The 24224-nt window shown below is 45.9% G+C and overlaps 1 protein-coding gene across 1 annotated transcript in view; it reads right to left on the bottom strand.

Annotated features, from left to right (window-relative positions):
• The window catches only part of LOC115329253 (proline-, glutamic acid- and leucine-rich protein 1), a gene marked incomplete at its 3' end in the record, with an annotated part of 67067 nt that extends 47507 nt beyond the window's left edge, over positions 1-19560 (bottom strand). The window contains exon 1 of the mRNA XM_040222058.2: positions 19508-19560. Within this exon, the coding sequence (XP_040077992.2) occupies positions 19508-19560 (53 nt within the window). The remainder of the gene's footprint in view (positions 1-19507) is intronic.
• Positions 19561-24224: the final 4664 nt, after the last annotated feature.

The raw sequence follows: 24224 nt of genomic DNA on the forward strand, positions 1-24224 counted from the left end.
TGGTCATGAATGTTCCCCGTGTAAAAGCTCTACGGTTGAATATGTAAATTCTATTAAATATATTGTTTGTTTTTACAGTGACCGGTTATGGAAAAGCCGCATAGCTTATGTCTGCACTATGTTGCGGAGCGCGGCCTGCTTACTTTTTAACTTCAAAAGTATTGTTCCCGTTGAGATAAAGCAAACAATTGCTCAGGCTCTCTCTTACAGCATATTCAGATATGGTATAACTGCCTTCACATACGTTTCACTGCTTGGGCAAAGCCGTGTTGACAGTCTACTGAAGAATATATTGTCACGAATGAAGGTGACGAGAAACCGAACAGTGAACTGAAAATAAAGATTTAATGGGCGAACTTGTGCCAACCAAAAAGAAGTAACGGAAGAGCGTCGAGGTAGCAGAAAAGCGGGCGGCGGTTCGGCGGCACTACAGAGCGCTAGCGAAGCTGGGACTGACTCGACAAGGTCGCGGGAGCCGCTTATCTACCCTGCGTCACTATCTCGAAAGTTCGGCAAAGAAGGTTCGAGCGTCGCGCGCTCGGGGCGAGGATGAACTGGCACTTTCGAGAATAACAAAGCAGAAGGAAAGTTACGTCTGCTGCGAGAATGACCGGGAATCTTCTAGAAGACCGTGACCGAGCGTTGCCTTCTCGGCTCTGCGGGTGGCATTATCCCCCCTTTAAAAGTGCATCGCCCCGATGCAAAACGAAAGGAAAACGGAAATGGCTAAAACAATTACGGCGAAACAAAACAAACGTGCAGTTTCACAATCCTAACGCGCGTAGAACGGCTTGAGTCGAACTACGTGGACGACTTCGGGTCGTGGCTGGCGGCGTCCTGATGGGCGAGTTCCGTCGTGGAGCACCTCGTAGTTCAAGTCCCCAAGGCGGCGAATAACCTTGTAGGGTCCAAAGCAGCGTTTTAACAGTTTCTCACTAAGGCCGCGGTGACGAATGGGCATCCACACCCACACCCTGTCTCCGGGCTGGAACTCCCCGTCTCGGCAACGAAAGTTGTACCGGCCAGCTTTGACACGTTGCTGGTCTTTTATGCGAAGGCGGGCTAGCTGGCGTACTTCTGCTCGTTGGGTGACCAACTAAGCATCGTCGGTGCCATCATTTGTCGGTGCTGTCGTTCGTCGGTGCCGTAGTTCGTCGGTGCCGTAGTTCGTCGGTGCCGTAGTTCGTCGGTGCCGTAGTTCGTCGGTGCCGTCGTTCGTCGGTGCCGTCGTTCGTCGGTGCCGTCGTTCGTCGGTGCCGTCGTTCGTCGGTGCCGTCGTTCGTCGGTGCCGTGAGGCATCACGGCGTCGAGCATCGTCGTCACCTTTCTGCCGTGCACCAGCTGAAAGGGTGTAATGCCGGTAGTTTCTTGAATCGCCGTGTTGTACGCAAACGTGACGTAGGGCAGCACTTCATCCCACGTCTTGTGTTCCACGTCAACGTACATAGAAATCATGTCGGCGATGGTCTTGTTTAGTCGCTCCGTCAACCCGTTGGTCTGCGGGTGGTATGCCGTGGTCCGGCGGTGGTCGGTGTGGCTCAGGCGGAGTATCTCTTGTGTCAGTTGCGCCATGAACGAGGATCCTCGATCCGTAATCAGGACTTGGGGAGCGCCGTGTCGGAGGACGATAGACTCCACGAAGAATTTGGCTACTTCCACGGCGGTCCCCGACGGGAGTGCTTTTGTCTCGGCGTACCTGGTGAGATAATCAGTTGCCACGATTATCCACCGGTTTCCCTGCGCCGACGGTGGGAAAGGTCCGAGAAGATCCATTCCAACCTGCTGGAATGGTGTAGTCGGGGGCGCGATCGGTTGCAAGAGACCTGCCGGCTTCGTCGGTGGTTTCTTACGTCGTTGGCATTCGTGGCACGAACGGACGTAGAGGTGGACAGTCTTCGGAAGCTTGGGCCAGTAGTATTTTTCTCGGATCCGTGCAAGAGTCCTACTGTAGCCAAGGTGACCAGATGTTGGGTCGTCGTGGCAGGCTTGGAAGATCTCTTCTCGAAGACTAGCAGGAATCACTAGCAGCCACGTCGAGTTGTTGTCCCCGAAGTTTTCTTTATAGAGGATACCTCTCCGGACGGCGAATCGTGGCAGGTCACGTGAGAAGGCTCGGAGAATCGTACCCCCTCGTCCCTCCAAGTGGTCGATCAATGCACGCAGCTCAGGATCGTCCCGCTGGAGCGCTGCCATGCCGTGAATGCTCACCGCGCCAAGAAAGTGGTCGTCGTCGTCGTCGTCTTTGGCACATCCGGCAGCTGACTCGACAGGGGCTCTGGACAGGCAGTCGGCGTCGCTGTGTTTTCGGCCTGACTTGTAGACCACGGTTACGTCGTACTCTTGCAGTCGTAGGCTCCATCGAGCGAGGCGTCCCGATGGGTCCTTCAGGCTCGCTAACCAACACAGCGAATGGTGGTCGGTGACCACCCGAAACGGAGTCCCGTACAGGTATGGGCGGAATTTCGTGATAGCCCAGACGACGGCCAGACATTCCTTCTCGGTCGTCGAGTAATTGCGTTCCGCGTTCGACAGCGTCCGGCTAGCGTATGCGATCACGCGCTCCGCACCTTCTTGTCGTTGGACCAGTACCGCTCCGAGTCCTGTATTACTGGCGTCCGTGTGGACCTCCGTTTCGGCTGATTGGTCGAAGTGGCCGAGAATCGGTGGTGACTGGAGCCGTCGCTTTAGTTCGTCGAATGCCTGTTGTTGTTCTTCACCCCAGTCGAAGTTCACGGTGTCCTTCGTAAGGTGCGTTAGCGGCGCAGAAAGCTTGGCGAAATCCTGAACGAATCGCCGGTAGTATGCGCAAAGCCCAAGGAATCTTCGGACGGCAGTTTTGTCGGTGGGCGGTGGAAAGGCCGCTACGGCGCGAGTCTTCTCAGGGTCAGGACTTACACCTTCGTTGCTCACCACGTGGCCCAGGAACTTCAGTTCGCCGTAGGCAAACCGGCACTTCGTCGGCTTGAGGGTGAGTCCTGCGGTCCTGATTGCCTCTAAAACGGCCCGAAGGCGTCGCAAATGCTCGTCGAAGTTGGCCGAGAATACCACGACGTTATCGAGGTAAACGAGACAGCTCTGCCACTTGAGGCCTGCCAGGACGGTGTCCATGACACGTTGGAACGTTGCCGGCGCCGTGCACAGTCCGAAGGGCATCACCTTGAACTCAAACAGTCCGTCGGGCGTGACGAAGGCAGTCTTCTCTCGGTCCCGTTCGTCGACTTCGATCTGCCAGTAGCCACTCTTAAGGTCCATCGACGAAAAGTATCGGGAGTGGCGCAGCCGGTCTAGAGTGTCGTCGATGCGGGGGAGTGGGTAGACGTCTTTCTTCGTAACCGTGTTGAGCTGCCGGTAGTCCACGCAGAACCGAAGAGTTCCGTCCTTCTTCTTAACCAGCACGACTGGAGAGGCCCATGGACTGCTTGAAGGTTGGATTATGTCGTCATTCAGCATCTCTTGAACTTGCTGATGGATCACCTCCCTTTCCTTAGCGGAGACTCTGTACGGCGATCGATGCACAGGGCGCGCGTCGTCCTCGGTAACGATGCGGTGCTTGGCAACCGCGGTCTGGCGCATCTTCGACGACGTCGCAAAGCAGTCGCGGTATTCGGCGAGGAGGTTAGCCAGCTGACGCCGTTTAGGGTCCGGAAGCTTAGGGTCAATGTCGAGCTGCGCTGGCGACGTACTGTCTTGCTGGGGCGGCGAGGATTCGTCAGTAATCGCGGTGATTTCGGCGGGGTTTCGGAGTTTCTCGATGTGGCCCACGGCTGCACCTTTTGTGAGGTGTTGCGTTTCGTTTCGGAAGTTCGTCACGAGGGCCACAGTCCGCCCGTCCTGAAGTTCAGCTACTCCCCTTGCGACGCCTATGCCTCTTCCCAGGAGCAATTGGAGGCTTCCCTCGAGAAGAACTTCGCCACAGGAAGCTTCATCGATCCCGACAAGTACGAAAACACTCGACCGCGGTGGTAGGTTTACGTGGTTTGCGAGGACTCGGACCGTGGGTGACGTCGCTTGGGGTCCCTCCGCTGGTGGAGCAGGTTTTCGTAGCGTCAGCCGGTTTGTTCCGAGATCGATGACGGCGCCATACTCGCAGAGAAAGTCCATTTCGAGGATAACGTCCCTCGAACAGTCTTGCAGAACGACGAACTTGACAGGGCACGTTTCACCGTGGATGTCGACGCGAGCAGTGCATCTCCCGACTGGTGTGATGAGATGTCCTCCGGCGGTTTGTATTTGGGGTCCTTCCCACGGCGTCATGACTTTTCGAAGGCGGCGGGAGAGCCTCCCACTCAAGACTGAGTAGTCTGCTCCGGTGTCCACGAGTGCCGATGCGTCGAGGCCGTCGATCACAACGTTCAGGTTGTTAGACACCGATGCAGGAGCGTCGTTGTGATGCTTGGGGTCGGGAGAGTGGGAGCGCTCCGTCGTTCTTGGAGGCTCTTTACGTCGGTTGTCTTCGGCAACTCCACCTCCAGGGGTTGCCGCGCCTAGTTTCCCCGGTGAGGAGCGAGGGGTGACAGGCTTTCACGTCGGGGTCGGTGCATCGGCGAAGCTGGACGTCGGGGCGATGGCGACCGGAACTCTCGGCGGGACGCAGGCTCGGGGGACTGGGGTCGTCGCAGGTACTCGTCGATCTCCCGAGGGCGTTCACCATACCGGGGGCGCGGGTCGTTTGGGTGGAATCCGCGCAGCCCGAGTCGTCGGTATGGGCATCGGCGGTACACATGGTCGGCTTCCCCGCAGTGGTAGCAGAGCGGGCGTCGGTCGGCTGTTCGCCACACATCGGTCTTCCGGGGTACACGGGGCTCCTGGCTGGCGTACTGGGGCTGGTCGTCGCGGCGTCGGTCGTGCTGCGGCGCAGGAGACTGGCGTCGGGGCGGCCAGCCCCAGTACGCCAGCCAGGAGCCCCGTGCTCCTGGCTGGCGTATGCCACCCGCAGAGCCGAGAAGGCAACGCTCGGTCACGGTCTTCTAGAAGATTCCCGGTCATTCTCGCAGCAGACGTAACTTTCCTTCTGCTTTGTTATTCTCGAAAGTGCCAGTTCATCCTCGCCCCGAGCGCGCGACGCTCGAACCTTCTTTGCCGAACTTTCGAGATAGTGACGCAGGGTAGATAAGCGGCTCCCGCGACCTTGTCGAGTCAGTCCCAGCTTCGCTAGCGCTCTGTAGTGCCGCCGAACCGCCGCCCGCTTTTCTGCTACCTCGACGCTCTTCCGTTACTTCTTTTTGGTTGGCACAAGTTCGCCCATTAAATCTTTATTTTCAGTTCACTGTTCGGTTTCTCGTCACCTTCATTCGTGACATTTCTGAGAATGACCGGGAATCTTCTAGAAGACCGTGACCGAGCGTTGCCTTCTCGGCTCTGCGGGTGGCAATATGAAAGATTATTCCGTACAATTCTTCCCTTTTACGTTGATCAGATAATTTTTATGACGTTGGCCTTCCTTTTCTGCGTTTTTATTTGAGCAGACGGTGGTGACACGGCATTTCTGGAATCCTGAATTTAAAATTGAACATGTTTGTTCGAGATTGTTAAAAAAAAAGGCCCACGCTTTACAATGCCTTGGTGTTCAACGTGATATGGTGCGGCCAGACGATGTGTGTATGTTACCGATATGTTTAACACATTACTGGAACGTATATTTTCGGTGACTTCCAAAAGAAAATTAAAAGAGGTGGTAAGGCTGCTATAACTAATGTCTGTAATTTTTTAGTAGGTTTTGATGGACGTTTTTTCGTGGTCTTTCATGTAGCAAATGTGCTTTGGTTTTTGTTGTCTTTTTTTAATGGGAATTTTTTGTTAATACTGTGCAAGTATTACCCTGAAATATGTCGTGTTTTTGTCCACCTATAGTTTTTTATGAAAATAAAGATTTATTATTTCTATTGCTCTTCTACTTCTTCTTCTCCTTCTTCTTCTTAGTATTATTATTATTTGTGTTATTAATTGTATTAATATTTCGGAACCGACTTACAATAGGTTACTGACGCTTTTAATTGTTTTTTGCTTCCGTGTCGGGTGTATCAAACGACGAGAACATCACTCCTATTAACTTGAACCTCTCTTGCTCGGCCTCAGCATTCTTGCCAAACATGACATCACAGGATTCGCGTAGTCTTGTATTTAGTTTTAAGCCCAACAAGGCTCCCAGAGCTGATAATATTCGTATCAGCGACTTACGGTGGAATTTCGACGTTTTGTCTGGTATTCTGCTGTACGTCTGTACGTACTGCATGGGACTATCAGCTCAGGGGTCATTCCAGTTGGTCTAAAAATGCCATTGTCAGACCGCTTTACAAAGGAGGAAAACGTGATAGCGTAGAAAGTTACACACCAATATCTATTTTCTCTTGTTTACCTTTAATACTTGAGAAACACCTTTTAAAAGCAATGACGGCGTTCCTGGAAACGTTTGATATTTTTTCGCCGTCCCGGCACGGTTTCATCTCGGGACGTGGCACGGATTCACTTCTCGAAGATTTTGTGGATAAGTTACACGACGCTTTGAAAAACAGCAAATATGCCGGCGCTCCTTTTTATACGTTTCTGAGGCGCTCGACTCTGTTAGTCACAAACTATTAATCAAAAAGTTGTCTACTACGGTTTAGAGGTCCATTCTCTAATATACTTCAAGTCTTTTTGACTAGCCCGTTTCTGTCAGCAATAAACAGAGCGCCAAAGTATTTCTTTAAAGCCGCAGTTCCTCAAGGTTCTGTTTTGTCTCCTCTTCTGTTTAATCTGTGTGTGAACGATCTCGCTAAGGCGATATCAGGTGGTGACATCTTTCAATACGCAGATGATACTTTGTTACTTTCCCGTTATATAAATTGGCGCAGTGCACTTAGCATGTTACAAGTTAATGCTACAAACGTAATGGACTGGTTTCAAACAAATCTTATCAAAATTAACGTTAAAAAACAAACTAAGTGTTTCTGCAGTCTATTAAAACGTAAATGCCTTGATTTTTCATTTGTGCTCCACACGTCAAAGTGTGCTAGCTGCAGCTGCTCACCTATTGAATATGTTTACACAACAAAATACTTGGGGTTATATTTTGATATTGACATGTCCTGGAACTCGCATCTTAGCTATGTTGCTAAAACGCTCTGAAGTGTATCATGCATGTTATATTCCACAAAATCGTTTCTTGTTTTTTCTGTTCGAAAGATGTTGGTCAACTCTTTAGACTACGGTGTTTTACATTACGGTATCACAGTCTACGCAAACTGTTCGATTATTTGGCAGAACGAAATATATAGTATATTAAAGTATATCAAAGGGAATTCTAAGGGACTTAGCTTACGCTCCTCTTGATGTTTCAAGTGACAAACTATTTTATCTTTGCGCCCGGAGCGTTTTGCAGCTCTTTTTAAAAGAAGTGTCATTATGAAGCATTATTGGATTAGCACCTTTAATACCCCCCGTGTTTCCGAGCGTATTCTAAGGGACGGTGAACGCTTTATCATCCCTCGTGTTTATACCAAGTATGAAAAACGATTACCCTAGCTTTATGTACTGAACTTTTTAATGGCTTACCCAATTCCTTTTTAGAGTAGAACTCAAAACGCCAAATAAAGAGACAGCTAAGAACAATATGATAAATTTTTATATATTTATCTTTGGTCCCTACATTACCTCCTTCAAGTTATTGTCAAATACTATTTTTCTTTTTGTCGTGTTTCTGCTTTTTGATTGACCTTATCTTTGTAGCTCTAAGACAATCTAGATGATGTACGGTTTTTCTTTATTTGTATTATTTAGTATTGTAGTGTCATAGTTGTTCTTTCAGTGTAATAATGACCTTGTTTCCTTGTAAGAAGTCCTTCTTGGTCGGGGTGAGACTTTCGATTTTCATTTAAAAATATGTGTAATTGCCCCATTTTTGTAAAGAACAAAACCGCTTTTAAAATGTTTTTTAACAAACTATTTTGTATCACAAAAAATATTGAATGGAGCGGGGTGAAAATCTGTTCTTTACTCTGTGATTTTTCTACCCAGTTCTGTAGGCTGGTATGAATACGGAAAGTATACAAAATACAAAGTAAGTTTTTGTGGTCTTGTATGTTATTTGTACCAGTGTTGCGGAGTTGCCACTCCGGAGTTGGAATGATTCCGGAATCATTCCGCATTTTCGCGACCCCGGAATGGAATGGGAATGGAATGGGCCACGTTCTTTACATTTTATTCATTTATTTATTTATTTTTTATGTTCAGCTATACCGAGCCAGTCAGAGAGTCGGTTGTTCAGAAATAAAATGAGCGAGAAACTGCGAACCCGCGTAAGTCCCTAGCAAACTTATGCGCAAAAGGAAAAATGCAAAACAAAAAACAAGCGTCAAAGCAAAGAACAGAGGGGCGAGGGGAGGGGGGGGGGTGGCGCCTTTCACCAGTGAAGTTCAACACATATCCGAATGCGTCTGCGCCTGTAATATTGCACGGCTGGTTCGTCATCAGCCGACGTGAACGTGACCTGCTGCTCTGGTGATCCGATACCCATGAAGGAGGCCAGACGTGGCCTCGCTGTGGCCACGTCTGGCCTCCTTCGTACACTTTCGAGTCGTCTCGAACGCGCTGTTTCTCGAAGAGCTCTCACCTGTGCCGGCAATCTCAGATCGCAATCCACGAGACGTTTGTTTGAATAATGCTAGGCGAAACTTGAAGGCTGCCATTCATGCGTTGGAGGCGGAGAGTCGGCAGGAAGGACCGTTACAACAGTGATGCCACCGTATCGATTTTTCAACCGTAACAGAAGGTAATACATGTGGTTCAGGATGCTTCAGGTGGTCCACTTTTCTCAAAAATTCCAAATGCAACTGCCTGCATGGTCTTCAACGAAGTCAGCTACAACGAAAGTATGTATTGTCCTTTCATACAGCAGCGTGGGTAAAGTTTCATGTTCAAGGCAACACCTACAGATTCAAGATACTAAATCATCCCACTGTGACGTCATGTGATCAGTGCTGACAGGGGCGCCCTTGTTGGACAGGGAATTGGGGATGTTTTGATGGAGTTTGTTTTAGAGGTCGAAGTCTTTTCGCATCACTGGTCAGTCAGACAGGATGCTAGGGAAGGGACCGCGGTCAGTCCTTGATATAACGTTTTTTTAAATCCAATGATGAATCTTCGTCCGGAACCACTGCCTTCAAGGCGAAGTGCCAAGCCTGCGGAAAAGTAATTTCGGGACCAAAAAAAAAATCTTCCACTTTTAAAGCCTCATCTCAGTTGGCGTCTCAAATAAATTTAAAAAATGTATTATTAGTATTTATATTTCTGCCCTCCCTAAAATGTATTCGTGTGCTTGTTTTTCCAAAAACTTTTTGCCTCTTTTTAAAATGTATTTCCGATACGTATCACGATATATTTTTATAGATATATTTGATCCTTGAGTATCAATATTTTAGTTACTATTTTCATCTATCCGAGTATTTGTATTTCCAAATACATTTCTGAACATTTCTGCCCAACCCTGCAATGTATAGCAGCTGTCAAGTGACACTTTTAACGTTTAGGAATTGTAGGAATGGAATGGAGCGACTCAGCCATTCCAGGAGTGGGAATGGGCACAATGTCCCCATTCCTAGGAGTTGAAAGGAATGGAATCATCGAAAACTCTAATTCCCCGGAATGGAATTGGAATGGAATGGGGGTGCCCATTCCGCAACACTGATTTGTACTATTTTTTAGTTCAAACGAAAATATTTCTCTGTTTTTGTTTTTTGAGGTAAAAAGTGCCAAACATCGTCTCTTTGACAATCCGGTGAAATCTTCAAAACCTCATGAGTTATTATAATTGTCGCTTACCAAATACTATGCCGGTGTGGTCCTATATATGGGCTGTTGACGGGAATGAGTTTATTTTATTTTTACGGAATTCGTATATGAAATTTGAAATATCCTCAAAAATTAAATTAACCGATATTTTGAACCCACTTTATCGAAAAAGGCCATTTTTTTATTTCGTTCAATTTTTTTTTATTGCTGCCGATCATATGAACTTTATATTGGCTCGATGCGATTTCCCCCCCTTTTTTTCTATCTTCTCTAGAAGTGATCGAAATCGCTCCAACGCTCTCGGAACGGCCAAACGCAGTTCCGCCGGTCGGCTTCACTGCAAAACCTATACTGCTATTTTTGTGTTCGAATGCAGCGGGTAAATTTATATTGTTTAAGAACACTCGTGCTTGGCTACATATCGTATTTTCTTATTTTTGTAATGATGGCAACTCACATTCCTTAGTCCCATCGTTAGCGGTGTAGCGGATGTTACATTATCCGGTGCGTAAAGCCGGGGCACAAAGGGCGGAGAAAACGGAACGAGCCCTTCATGTATTTTGACCGGGGTCATATATCTGTTCGTGATCTACACATCTTGTAAGGCACGTACAGCACGCCCGGCCTTTCGCGCTATAGGCCCATCTCCGTTGCACCCAGGAAGCACCCGGCACGGGCCGCCCATCCATGATGTGTCTTGTCGCCTGTGATCAAATAACCATGTAATTGCCTGCTCTTTATTGTCAGCGTGTATATCAAAAATATGTAATAGCACATGCCCCTCTTTAAGAAGGAAAAGCAGTTTTCAGAGAAAAAAGCGGGGAAAACGGACTGAGTTCACATAAAGCGAAGGCATTTTTTTTTACAGAACACGAACCCCGATTGGCGATAAACAGTCACTTTTATTAATTAACGCTAATATATTTAGGATGCTCTTATAAAACAATATGTTGTCGTGCTTTAAATAGTCCAGTTCATGAGCAACACCGTATTGAAACTTTCTGACAACGGCGTCGGCTTGCCTCTGCGGAGACGATCGAGCGCGGAGGTGAGCTGAACTTTGTAAGGCAGCGGTCAGATGCTGCGGAGAAGTTCAACAGCGAGGCAAGTCGAGACGGACAGAACAAAAGCTGGAGCCAAAGCGAGCGAGCGGTGAACCCGAGAATGTGGCCCTTCTGTTTGAACTAGTATGAGCAGTTAAAAATCAGAGTGTTGGGTTTTGTTCAAAACCGATCGATATCTCTGAATGCCAAAAAGCTACGATTCCCGCATGCACAGAAGGCTTTTAGACTATGTAGACTTTTAATTTCTCCACTTTGTAGAACCGAGCTTAATGCGAAGATTGCACAGCCTTCGGGAATACGGAAAAGCGATTCGACGATTTCATTTTAGGTGGCTACGGTAGATTTGCTTTGGCTAGGCACACATTGCTTTGGCTTGAGAATAAATAAAGGTTTGTGCTATTTTCTCCTTCAACATAAAGCGCGTCCGGCCGAGGTGGACTTGGCATCGCTGCATGAACAGCATCGGCGAATATGTCTTTCATATTGCCGGAGCCTCTGCATCTCGTGCTGATGTCACCTTAGGTTCCTGGCCTGGTTCGCGTACTGTGCACCACACATGTAAGGAGCGTAATCCTGTGCGAGCACCTACTGAGGCCTATTCTTCTTTTTCGTGCTTCCTAAATATATCGATTTCTCTCTCCGGTAAGTCGAAAATCATTACGCTTCTTGTCATTGTTTTATTTTTTTCATTTTTTTTTACAACGAAGTCCATCGATGTTCGTATCAAGGAGACGTCCTGCGAACGAAATTTGTGTACTGTGGCGAGGTGCTTCAAGCCTTACAAGCTGTGTATAGCACAACCAGATATATGACCCCAGTGTGCCTACATGAAGAAATCGTTCCGTTTTCTCCGCCCTTTGTGCCCTGGCTTTAGACATCGGATAATGGAACATCCGCTGCACCACTAACGATCTGACTAAGGAATGTCAGCTGCCATCATTACAAAATTAAGAAAATGCAATATGTAGCCAAGCATGAGTGTTATCAAACAAAATGAATTTACCCGCTGCATTTGGACACAAAAATAAGCAGTATAGTTTTTGCAGTGACGCCGACCTGTGGAAACTGCGTTTGGCCGTTCCCAGAAAGTGGGAGTGGTTTCGATCACTTCTAAAGAGGATACAATAAAAAAGGCTCCTTCACTCGTCTGAAGAAGCTCACAAGACCAACAGTTATTATAAAGATGTGTAATATTGATTTACTTTATCAGGATGTCCATGGCCTGCGGACGAAAGCTGAATGTTTCTTTACCAACCATTACTCTTTCTAATCACTTAATCGTCAACGGCAACTTGGTTGTGTACTAGTGTTAGTTCCTCCGTCTACTTTCCGCCGCGTTATGATGTCCACCGTCACGATCGCAATTTTCGTTCCCGGGACCGAGTAGGAGGCGGTGTATTGTTCGCAGTTTAAGAAAAAAAATATCTCACGAAGACGCGAGGATTTGAAAAGATTTCTCGAGTCTCTGGGGGGGGGGGGGGGGGGGGGAGGAAATTAAGTGTTCTAGGAGGGAACGTATCTTAATAGGTCTGTTTCACCTGCCTCCTTGGTTGACACCAGGTGATTTCCAAAGATGTCTCGCTGACATTGAAAATACAATGAACGGCTAATAGGGAAGCAAGATCTTAATCTTGCGGGATTTTATCGCCTCAGGTACTAACTGGACACAGTTGAATGTCTTTACTTACAACTTTTATTGTAAACAAAAGTGCAACTATATCCTCCACTTTACTTCTTTTTTTAGATCTTAGACATCACAATACTATTCTAAACAACCAGGGCCCATGTACGTGTGGCTCGAAGTGAACTTTCATTGGTTACTGGGGATAAATATCACCCTGCTCTTGACGTAGTTCTTTCTGTTTTTTATCCTCCGGTCCTCAGTTCCACTAATTATCTTTCCCCACACACATCTTATAGGTATTCAGCGGGGGACTACACTGGAATGCGTCACCATTTGTCGAGTGTTGACTCGCTTCTATCTAGGGGTCGTCTGATGTCAACGACCAAGTATATCTCCTCACAACTGTTGTTCAGGAGGCCATGGACATTTATATCCCTTTTAATACATCGAATAACTCTCGCTTGCGTAACTATATCTCTCGTGAAATCAGGAAGCTTTTAAAACGGAAAGATTTTTGCATAGGAGATTTAACAAAAGTGGTCTTCCAAAGTGGGAAGTTGAATTTAAAATTTTCAGAAGGAAATATAAGAACATTTAAACCGTGATCACCAGGCGCACTGAGAATCGATCGAATAAAATCCCGTTAAAAATCCCAAGAAATGTAGTGATGCCCTTTGAGTCAGCCCGAAACCCAGCACGATCTCAAGGTCACCGTGCTCGATCTGCTTCGTCGTCTTAAAACCCGTGTAGACAACATCCCTTCTTCTTATTACTATCGAAATCGACTTGGTGGATTCACCAATCTTCCTGATCGTGTAGTGAACCCACGTTGTTGCTCTACCGGGATATGCTGTTTGTGAAGTTGTGACTCTACCTGAATATCGAGTGGTCTATCGTCCCGGTGGCCTCCGTATAGGTTTGTACCTGGCAATTCATCGTACGAAATCTCGTCGTCCTCCTTATTCTATCGTTGGACAATAACCAAAAACTTCGCGTTTCACCGGACGATGCCATCCTTTGTGGGTACCCTATTTGAGCGTGTCGAATCGGTCTTTATAAGTACTGTCCCCCCTTCTTCAGGTCCTTTAACAATACTTTTTGTTAATATTCAAGCTTTGGAAAGTTTCTAACTTTCTGAAGCCCGTTGAAGTCACACTCCTGTTTGTGTTTTTCTTGGCGTTCTGTTTCTCACAGCAGGGAGAAGTCCGGCGTTTTCGGATGAAGCAGTCGTGGTGGGACCGCCAGCTGTGTTCGAATTTTTTTATCTAGATAGGAGGTCTGCTGGACTGAATTTACAAGCTATGTGCGTGGCACAATATGCAAGAAGTTCTCCAGAAGGGTCCGTTCACTTCTAAACTTGATTTTATCTACCTTGACGGCCAATTCTGATACACCGTTAGTTTGGGGCAGGGTTGGGCAGAAATACTCAAATATGTATTTGGAAATACAAATACTGGGATACATTAAAATAGTAGCTAAAATACGGATTCAAATTATATCTGTAAAAAAGTATCGCGATGTGTATCGGAAATACATTTTAAAAAGAGGCAAAAAGTCTTTGGAAATACAAATAGAGGAATACGTTTTAGGGAGGGCAGAGATACAAATACAGAAATAGGGATACTGCAATACATTTTTCAAATTGGTTTGAGACGCCAACAGAGATGAAGCTTGAAGTTTGAAGTGGAAGTTTTGGATCCCGAAATTACTTTCCCGTAGGCTTGGCACTTTGGCTTGAAGGTAGTGGTTTCGGACGACATAGAGACTTCAATGGGCTCAAAAAAACGTTCCATCAAGGACTGACCGCGGTACCTTCTCTGACATCCTGTCTGTCTGACGAGGAATGCGAAATGACTACGATCTCTCTATAAATTTTGTCACCCTCAATCCCATCAAAACGTCACCACGCCCCTCTCCAATAAGGACGCCCCTGTCAACATTGATCATATGACGTCACGGTGGAATGAACTGGTATTCTTTATTTGTAAGTGTGGCCTTGAAGATGAAACTTTAACACGGCGCTAGATGAAAGGACAATACGTACTTTCGTTGTAGGTTCCCTCGTTGAAGATCATGCAGGCAGTGTTATTTGGAATTTTTGAGGATAGTGGACCACCTGAAGTTTCCTGGAATACATGTCTTATTTTCTGTTACGGTTGAAAAAACGATACAGTGGCATCCCTGTTCTGAGGGTCCTTCCTGCCGACCCTCCGCCACCGCCGCATGGATTGCAGTCCTCAAGTTTCGCCTAGCATCATCCAAACAGAGGCCTCGTGGACTGCGACTTGATTTTGGCGGCAGAGGTGCGAGCTCTCCGAGAAACAATGCGCTCGAGACGAGTCGCAGGTGTACGAGGTCTGGGTAGGCACAGCGACGCAGCGTCTGGCCTCCTTCTTGGGTTTCGGATCACCAGAGCAGCGGGTAACGTTCACGTCGGCTGGTGACGTACCCTTGAGCCCTGCAATATTACGGGCGCAGCCGCAGACGCATTCGAATATCCTCCTGAGGCCCAGCAATGGAGACTCTGTCCAACATATTGGACAACAAAGTCTGAGCTACAACGTCAATAGTATTGCTTTTTTGCGCGTAGAAACCCGTTGTCCCATATTTTGGACACCTAGTGCCGCCATCTAGTGAGTAGTGTCGAAGTTGTTTATGTTGCAGCGCCACCAAGCTCATTCAAAATGGCAGCGCTCAGCGGCTCCACGTTTTACGGCGAGGGCCGAAAACGTAAGTTGTTTTTCGAGATATCTGACCTGTTTTTCTAACTTTCTATTGCTTGAGTATTAAGCACAATGGTACAGAGAATACATAGGACTGTAGATTTGAGCTTCAAGCACGTCTGCTTTTATGTAAACTTCACAAACTTTGTCACGTCCAATACAATGGACGTTGGGCCTATGCCCAAGCTACGCGAGTTGGTGCAACTTTTTGTTTCGTGCTGGCGCCTCATGAAGCGAGGCCGCTTGTTTTTCATTTTTACTCAGTTTTATATTGTTTTATTTTACTTAGGGACCAGACCGCGTATCAGTGACGCAACAGCTGACGAAATCCTGGAAAGAATTGCGCGGGGCCACACGTCGGACATGGATCTCTCAGACAGTGATGACGATGTGGCAGACGCCACTTTTTCTGCACCAGCTTTACCTGATGCACCTAGTTCAGACGAGGATGATGCCAGCGATGATGAAGAACCTTCCACCTCGTGCAGAACCAAACGGATGCCGTCACGGGAAGCCGCTCAAGGGTAAGGATCAAGACTGGACATGTTTCCATTCTTACATGCCTTTTCCGAGATCTGAACCAAAAGCAGTACTTATTTTACTCTTCTTTTTTTTTTTACAGGCCGATTTCGTCTTGGATGGGAGATTTCTCTGCTTTCGCTGACGGCCAGCAAGGACGGGCTTCCTGGGCTCCCAATGAGTACTTCCAGCAGTACATCACTGATGAAGTTTTCGAAAGTATGGCACTGGCAATGAACACGAAACATGTCGCTGAGACCGGGAAAAGCCTTGACACATCTGTGGAGGAGTTGAAAGTATTTTTTGGAATTTCGGTTTCAATGTCCTGCCTAGGCTACCCACAAATCAGGATGTACTGGCAGAATAGTACAAGGGTGCCTTCCATTGCGAACAGGATGTCTAGGAATCGATATTTTCAACAGCGATCTCGACTAAAAGTTGTGGATGACCTGGAAGTAAGCGTGCAGGTCAAAGAACAAGACAGGCTTTGGCGGATCAGAGCTCCTGTGTCGTCTGTATTGAAAGGTTGCCAGAAGCTTCCCCGCGAGGAGTATCTAAGTATTGATGAGCAAATGATACCATTTAGCGGAAGAACACAGCTGAGGCAGTTTGTGCCACGGAAACCAAACCCCGAAGGGCTTAAGAATTTTGTACTTGCGACACCAAGCGGCTTGATTCTTGACTTCGAAATATACCAAGGTAAGAAATCCACCCTACATCCAGGCAGTTCTGGAATCGGCGAGTCAGCTGTGCTCAGGCTTACAGACACACTCACCCCAGGAACCAAGCTGTTCTTTGACAGGTATTTCAGCTCCGGGGCACTGCTCGATAAGCTTGCGGAGATGGGCATTGCCGGCACAGGGACGATAATGAATAACCGCATCCCGAAGGGTGCAAAACTGTTCACTGAAAAAGAGCTTAAGGCCAAAGGGCGAGGAACATCCGAGATGAAAGTGAGGAACGACAGCAAACAAATAGTAGTTCGCTGGTACGACAACAAGTCAATCACATTCCTCTCGTCAATTCACGGTAAAGAGCCAGAAGATACGTGCCGTAGATGGTCAGCTAAAGAGAAGGGGCACATAGACGTCCCCAGGCCAAACATTGTACGCTTGTACAACACAAACATGGGAGGGGTTGACATGGCTGATCGAATGATCAGCTACTATCGAATGAAAGCGCGAGTAAAAAAGTGGACTGTACGATGTATCTTTCATCTTATTGACATTGCCTTAAGCAGTTCCTGAATTCTGTACACCCAAGACATGCGCGCCCAACAAAGGCGACAGAAGGACGTACTCAAATCATTAGAGTTTCGCCTGTCTGTAGGAGAGGCCCTTGTCGCAGAAGGCCGTAGGGACCCTTCAGACACTGACAGTGACACAGATTGGTCCCCTGCAGCAAAACGGGCTAGGTTGCCTCCAATCGAAGCTAGATCAAAAACATTAGGACACCTGCCAAGACTTGCGGATGTAGCAAATGCGGCCCGTTGTAGGCTAGAGGGATGTAACATGAAAACTAAATTTTTTTGCATCAAGTGCAAGTTGTTCTTTTGTATAACCAAGGAAAGACAGTGCTTCGAGAAAGCTCACACAAAGTAAAGAAACTAAGTGCCAACATTTGTGATGTCCAGAGTATGGAAGAATAATCTGTATGTTTATGTATCTTTGAGTTCGCATGAATAAAAGCTTCTTTATTTTACTTGATCAAATCAAATGCTTGCTTTCTTAGACGCAAGTATCTATTTAACCTAGATTGCCTCGTTGAAAATATCAAGATGTGTAGGCCCAATGTCCAATATATTGGACACTGTGCTGAGCCATTCTGGGAACTCATATGGAAGTAAAAGCTGCTGTAGTGTGGTACTTAGGCCATATAAAAGGTATTTTGAAAGTTTAATGAGAATCTGCTGCGGTAAAATCGTCCTGGGCCTCAGGAGGATATGCGTTAAACTTTACTGCGTGAGTCATCCTACTATTTCAAGTCAACCACCACCAGGCCGTGCTGCAACAGACTGTGACTCAGCTTTCCCGGCTGGGTGTACTGAATACAGTATACGCTAAGGCAAGAGAGCCGGTTAGCAGCGGGCACTTGATGCCAGCAAACGATGACTCAAGAAATCCCTACCTAAGGACCGGCGGCAGAAGATGCTCTGCCTTCCCCTCCTGACACGCCATCTGGTTCGAGTCTCCGACTACGCAACACTTTTCAGAATAGAGAAGAGGACGCGTAGAAAAATAATTTGGAGAATCGGAAGGAACCTTGGTCAGCATCACAGCAATGGCCCAATATCTCCTTGACCCTGGTGCCCTCAGAACTAAAAACAAAATGCGTTTGGACTTGAATTTTCATATTCGGGAGGTATTTCTCAAGAAATGTAACGCAAAACATTTCATCCTGATTGTATCGCGATACAAAGAAACATTCCAAATATATTTTGATACAAGAGGATAGAGGTGAAAAAAATGTATCGCGATACAGCTTGGGGGGGGGGGGGGGTATATTTCCTATGCTCTAGGTCCCATCAGATAAATGAAAGAATTTACTTGGTTGGCCGGAGACTTAAGATACGATCCGGATGCCCATCGAAATCGCTACCAGCGGCGGTTCCTTGTCGTCTATCGCTCCGGATGGAACGTGAAGGGTTCAGGAGCGCTCAGTTCACGTGGATCGATGGGGTGCCTTGCACCGATGAGACGGCTTGTCCAGATATCTCCTTGAGTAGGCCTAGTTTTGTAACGATGTAGTACAGAAAACCTGGTGGTTCTTTTTGTACTCCGACTCTCACTTTGTGTGTCGACGATTGCTGACGAGTACCAAACCTTCTTACACCATGTTTCTGGGGTAGGTGGGGTAACTCAGCTATGCACTCAGAATCAGAATGAAAATGAAATGAAGTGATGCGTTTTGAGCAAGACCGAAGGTCAGCACGAGGTCCAAGTCCCCGTGCTCGATCTGCTTCGTCGTCTTTGAACCCGTGTACACAACTCGCACGTCTCCAACACATCAGAGTGCCTTGATATCTTAGTTCCCTTATATTTAGATATTTTAATGTCGATGAGGAAAAAACCATCGCAAAGTGAACGAAGAGAGCTTAGACAGTTTAAGTGGGCAGCAATAATATTTAATACTGCTGAGTTTTCAATCTCCTACTCTTTTAAAGGGCAAAAAGTAAGCAAAAGTTACCTTAAAGCAATTCACTACTTCTTTCGTCGTAACAGCCTTTACAACAATTTTTTCGTGCAGCTAATATTTAATATCCCTTTACGTGTTATTTTGAATATGCTAAACGCTAGTTTTATTATTTTTAAGGCTTTGAACCGAACTAGGGTAAGAAATTAATAGTTTCTAGCGGTCCTAAATTAACGCGATTGTTCCGGTGACGTAGCAAGCAGATAACTATCGTATAAATTATGCATCTCCCCAAACGCACAACCGAAATACAAATCACGGCAAACTCAATCTTTTGTTGTACGACTAATGACGTTCTTGATATGTAGATATACACTCTATATAGTGAAAATACTAATTCCCCTGTCTTACACGTGTAAGGAGCCAGATAAATATTTAAAGCAGTTTCGGATATAATTATTTTTATTTCTAATTTGGGTAATCACAAATTGTAATATGATTATAGTAGGAAAAGAGTAATTTTAAGGGTAAACAAATATTTTTTCACGATCATACTTCATCAGACTGCATGACACGCACGACAAGCGTAATTTTAAGGGTAAACTAATATTTTTTCACGATCATACTTCATCAGACTGCATGACACGCACGACAATCTGAAGCCGAGTTCGACTTACTGTGCCAGAAGTACCAAAATGAAAGCAGCGATGACCATTGGTTCAGCTTCCATCTCTCACCGGAGCTCCTGGGTTTTTTCCTCAGTGCAATTATCCGAGGATCCTTCCGTGTATTATATCTCTCGCCTGTGTGCGAAGATTCCGTAACACTTAGGGTCATGCCCCGTCAGAAATGTTAGAAGTACTGTATCGTAAAAAAAAAGAAGAAAAAACTAAGAAGCTAAGAAAAGTCAACAAACTGCTGCTCCATGCCTTTGTCATTTTTATTATCATGGCACTCCCTTCCTTGTTAAATATATTTTTTCTGTTTGTTAGGTTAAATGTGAAAGTGCCAAAATATGGCAGAACACAACGGCGTAGCGTGAAGCAAAGTTAAAAAGAAGCTCAAGGGGTTCTTGAAAAAAAAAGGATTATGGCTGAAGTCCAGCGTACTTTTGTCCTCTGTATTATGAATATCTTGAACATTTGACCAGAGCGTATCAAGAGACACGAGAAAGAAATACAGCGGGTTGTGACGTCATGCTTATAGGTTTAAAACACCTCGCGCTTCCGCTTGTGAGGAGACGTCTGTAGTCTTTTTTTACTGCTCCGTTAAGGCTTGCGGAAGGCGCGGAAGTGTTGAGTTATTTGTATAATACATCAGGATTCTTTACTACCACCGAACACGCCGAGATAGAGGGGCTTAATTCAAAGCCATTTTAAAAACGCTACTGCGGCTACTTGACTCGTCAACCTAATATATAATTACAATATTCGGTATAATGAAGGCTAAATGAGGATAGCTTAAGTTTGTTTTTCTCGACTACAGAACCGCTTCAGTTTCCAGTTAATAATCGTGAAACATATTTCCTCGCCCCGTACATCATTTAGTATCTTACTCAAAGCAATTGAAGGAATGATATAGTAACTGACGATGTTAGAATAGCATGGAGATCCTTTATTTCTCCCGCCTCCAGCACGAGCTTCCTTCATTGAATAACGCTTCCGCGCCTCGTGAGTCTCGAATGTGCACCACAATGATCAACGAGCGCACGGTGGAGGCCGGGCGTATAAAAGTGACGCCTGGATGTTCTCAATCTTTCAGTAACCATTAACCATTCTAAAAATTGCATTTTTCTTGCTCCCATTGTTCTCTACTGAACTGTGGAACTGGTTATGAGCTTGTGCAGAAGCTCTCTTTTGCACGATATTATAACCCGAGTTGTGCGTCCACAGCATATTTGCTAAGCCTTTTTGCCCGTATTATAGGTGCTAAAAAGGTGTATAGCAGCCGATTAGTAAACGTATTTTTTTAACTAATGCTTTTCATGGCAAGGAGAATAATACGCACTCTTTCACCAAAAACGATTATATGTCTATTACTGATTTCTAAAAGATGTTTATTGTTACTACGCAGAGCACAATTTCCCTTCAAGCTCTCCCAATTTGTTGATATTGTTTCATAGAAAATAATACTTTTGATGTTTCGACTTCGGAATACTGTTGTGTCATACGTAACTCATCATAGCTGTCTTTGTCTTCTAAGGCCTCAGGTCTCCAAGTTATTAGCACCTCTGGTTGTATCTTTCTAGATCGCTGCCTGTATTCAACAACACAGCAAACCTATAGCAGAGCAAAGCCTAATTTTTAGGACATTCAGTTTGGATCATGCGGATCTTGAACCTTATGTGTCTATTGAAGATGAACATTACAAAATGCACAAAAACATGATTTGAACTTTGTGTGCTACGTAATATGTAATATGTAATGTGCAAAGTATACCAAATACGCAACTCTCATCATCCTGATCACTTCCGTTCCATCATCATAATTTTTTTTGTAGGAGCAGAAGTTTTCATGCAACAATCACCATATGTGGTTCTTACATGCACAAAGAGACCAAATACAGACGCAATGAAGGACACACGACAAAGTAATCATGTCCCTGGGGACTGCTCCACCGTCTTACGCGCTCAACAAATAAAAAAAATATTGATTCGCAGCTGACCGCAGCCACAATTACGCAGGTTACATGTATGTCACTTTTTTCTCGACAATATTTCGCATAATGAATAACATCTCTACGGTTATTGTATAAAATTTATCTACGCTCTTTACGCTAAAGAGCGTTGATGCAGGCAATGATTAATGGAGATCGTATCTAAAAGGAAAGCGTTGTCTCTGTCCATCTGAGCGACCTTCTCTACGTACCTTTTTACACTCTTCAAGAATAAATAGTGTTAAAAAACAGATCTTCACTAAAGAAGTTTGTATAAAAAAAACATATGAGTGCTGAAAGTACGCAGTCAAATGTCTCCCTGTCTCTAAATGTGTGTGTGTGTGCATGCGTGTGCGTGATTGTGCGTGTGTGTGTGTTTGTGTGTGTGTGTTTTTCGTGTGTGCGTGTGTGCGTCCGAATGTATGTGTATGTGTGTGTGCGTGCGTGCTCGTGTGTGCGTGCGTGCGCGCGCGCGCGTGTCTGTGTGTGTGGGTGTGTGTGTGTGTGTGGGTGGGTGGGTAGGTGTGTGTGTGTGTGGGTGGGGGTGTGCGCGTGTGTGTGTTTGTGCATGAAAGAGAAATTTTGAAAAAGTGCCTGGTATAAGCGAGATTATTTCAAACAAACCCTTTCGCTGTGCTAGGCTCACCCGCCAGTGATTTTGCTTTCATTGTAGACAATAATGAGCTAAATGCTGTTAAATGGTAAGTTTTAGAGGTTAAACACGGCACGGAGGTTTTTCAATTGTCCATAAAGTTCACAATGTTCGGCATGCAGCAAGAAGCACCTCCTTGCATTCCAGGGCTAGAAAAGAAGCATAAGTTACCAGAACCTGGTTTATTTAGCATTCTATATCAGTATTTAGAAGGATGGACCACACGTATATGCAAATAAAACGCTTAATTTTTTATATAGTTTTTGTTTGCCCACTGTGTTTCATTTAGAACCTAAATTACGAGCAGCTACCTGGTCTTGCCGTTGTTTCACTGCTGCCTGCTTACAGATGGTACCGTGGTTATAGCAAGTACCATATAGCTTCGCCAATACAAGAAACTCCCCCGAAAACCCATCAGAGCAGCGGCGAACGCGACGGTGGCGCCCCTAGCGTACTCAGAATCTACGAAAGCAGACGACGCAATGAAAAAATATAGGCTCCGGGACGTCCTCGATCATTGCGAGTCCCGTTTCTCCACCACAACAGCTGAAACAATTCACTGCCGTTAGTCCGCTTGAAAAGCGGAATCCACTGATTTCAACTGCAACGACAATCAAATAACAAGGAGCGCAGAAACATAGATCGAGCTGTTTCTTTAGCAGCCTCAAAAGACGCTCAGGGGATCACACGTGCTTAAAGCGCGACTGGGAAGCAAGAAAAAAAAATAACAAAAAACGTTTAGCTACTCGAACATCGTCGTAAAATGTTACTGTTGATCCGTTACAAACTGCGGTGTTATAAATTCTTACCCGAATAAGTGATCATTAAAACGGGTGTAAACAACATGTTAAGATTACCAGCGAAAGCGCACCAGCAGCTGCAGCACAGCAAAAACAAAATGTAACGAGAAAAACGACCGTGCAAACACTTTCCGAACTTTGCAGAAAAGATGGGGTCCTCATCCAAGACGAAAATAAGAAATGGGGAACAATCGCAAACAATGGCGAATAAAACAAAGAGATTAGCGGATGATAGAAAGATTCATATCCCAGCAGAGAAACTCCTATAGCGTCGACGATCGTTCCGCAGGTGGTTTTCGCCGTCGGTGTTGAGTCCATACCAAAAACACAAACGCATTACAACAAAACAAATAAAAAAAAAAACGTGCTTCGCTTTTTGCTTTTAGCTCCTTGCTACAGGTTGGCTTATCTGCTTTCGCGGCGCTGGTAGTATCTAAAAAAAAATAGGGGAAAGGTCTAACGTAGTCCAGCTCACACTGCCCGGTAAACAAGAGTTGCACGCTGCAATCTGGTACGTGCAAGTAGTGTGTGACATTTTTTGCGTTCGCATTTCGTTTTCAGTGACCTTGGCCAGTTTTTTTTTTTTTTTTTTTTTGTTTCCTCGCTGACAAAGCAGTTCAAAAGTACATTCAAGTACTTGATGACGCACGTGTCCAGGTAAGCTTTGCTCACCGTGGCTTTGTTTCGAGTGTCGATCAGCGGGCTCAAGTCCGCCTGCAGATGAACTCCTCTCTATTGCAATATATCACTGAGATGTGTGTGGAAGGCACGGCTGATGTTACCGGCTAGGTTACGAGCCATGTCGGAGGGTGGTGTCATTTCTGCATGCGAATTTTTCTTGTTCTTCAGCAGAAAGTCTTTCAAGGTGTTCCATGTTTCTGATTGCAGTTAGACTTGGCAAGCATGATGACAGATATGACTGGCTGCCCACCCGGCTCTATAGGACTCGGTGTTCAGTTGTGCATCGGGTCTCTCGTCTGTGAAGTTCTCCGCAATCTCTGTGGAGTTGTCATAATAGTCTGTTGACGCGTTAATGGCGATTTTGAAGCCAGACTTGGATAGCTTTTCCAGTTTCATATGAATTCTGCAGTAAATTAATTACTTACGTTTCTGCGGTCTTTCGGAAACGGAAGAAGGATTTTTCAACGCATCGCAAAAACGTATTCTCTCGGTGGTAGGCAGCACATGGCATGCCTGCCGTCTCGAAGTATGCGCTGGTGTATTCCCGAAGGCGGCCGGTTGATCAAAAAACGATGACTCATAGCAGATATGCCCTCATAGACAAAT

This window comes from Ixodes scapularis, unplaced genomic scaffold (assembly GCF_016920785.2).
Source record: "Ixodes scapularis isolate PalLabHiFi unplaced genomic scaffold, ASM1692078v2 PGA_scaffold3__209_contigs__length_174095766, whole genome shotgun sequence".
NCBI classification, from domain to species: Eukaryota; Metazoa; Arthropoda; class Arachnida; order Ixodida; family Ixodidae; genus Ixodes; species Ixodes scapularis.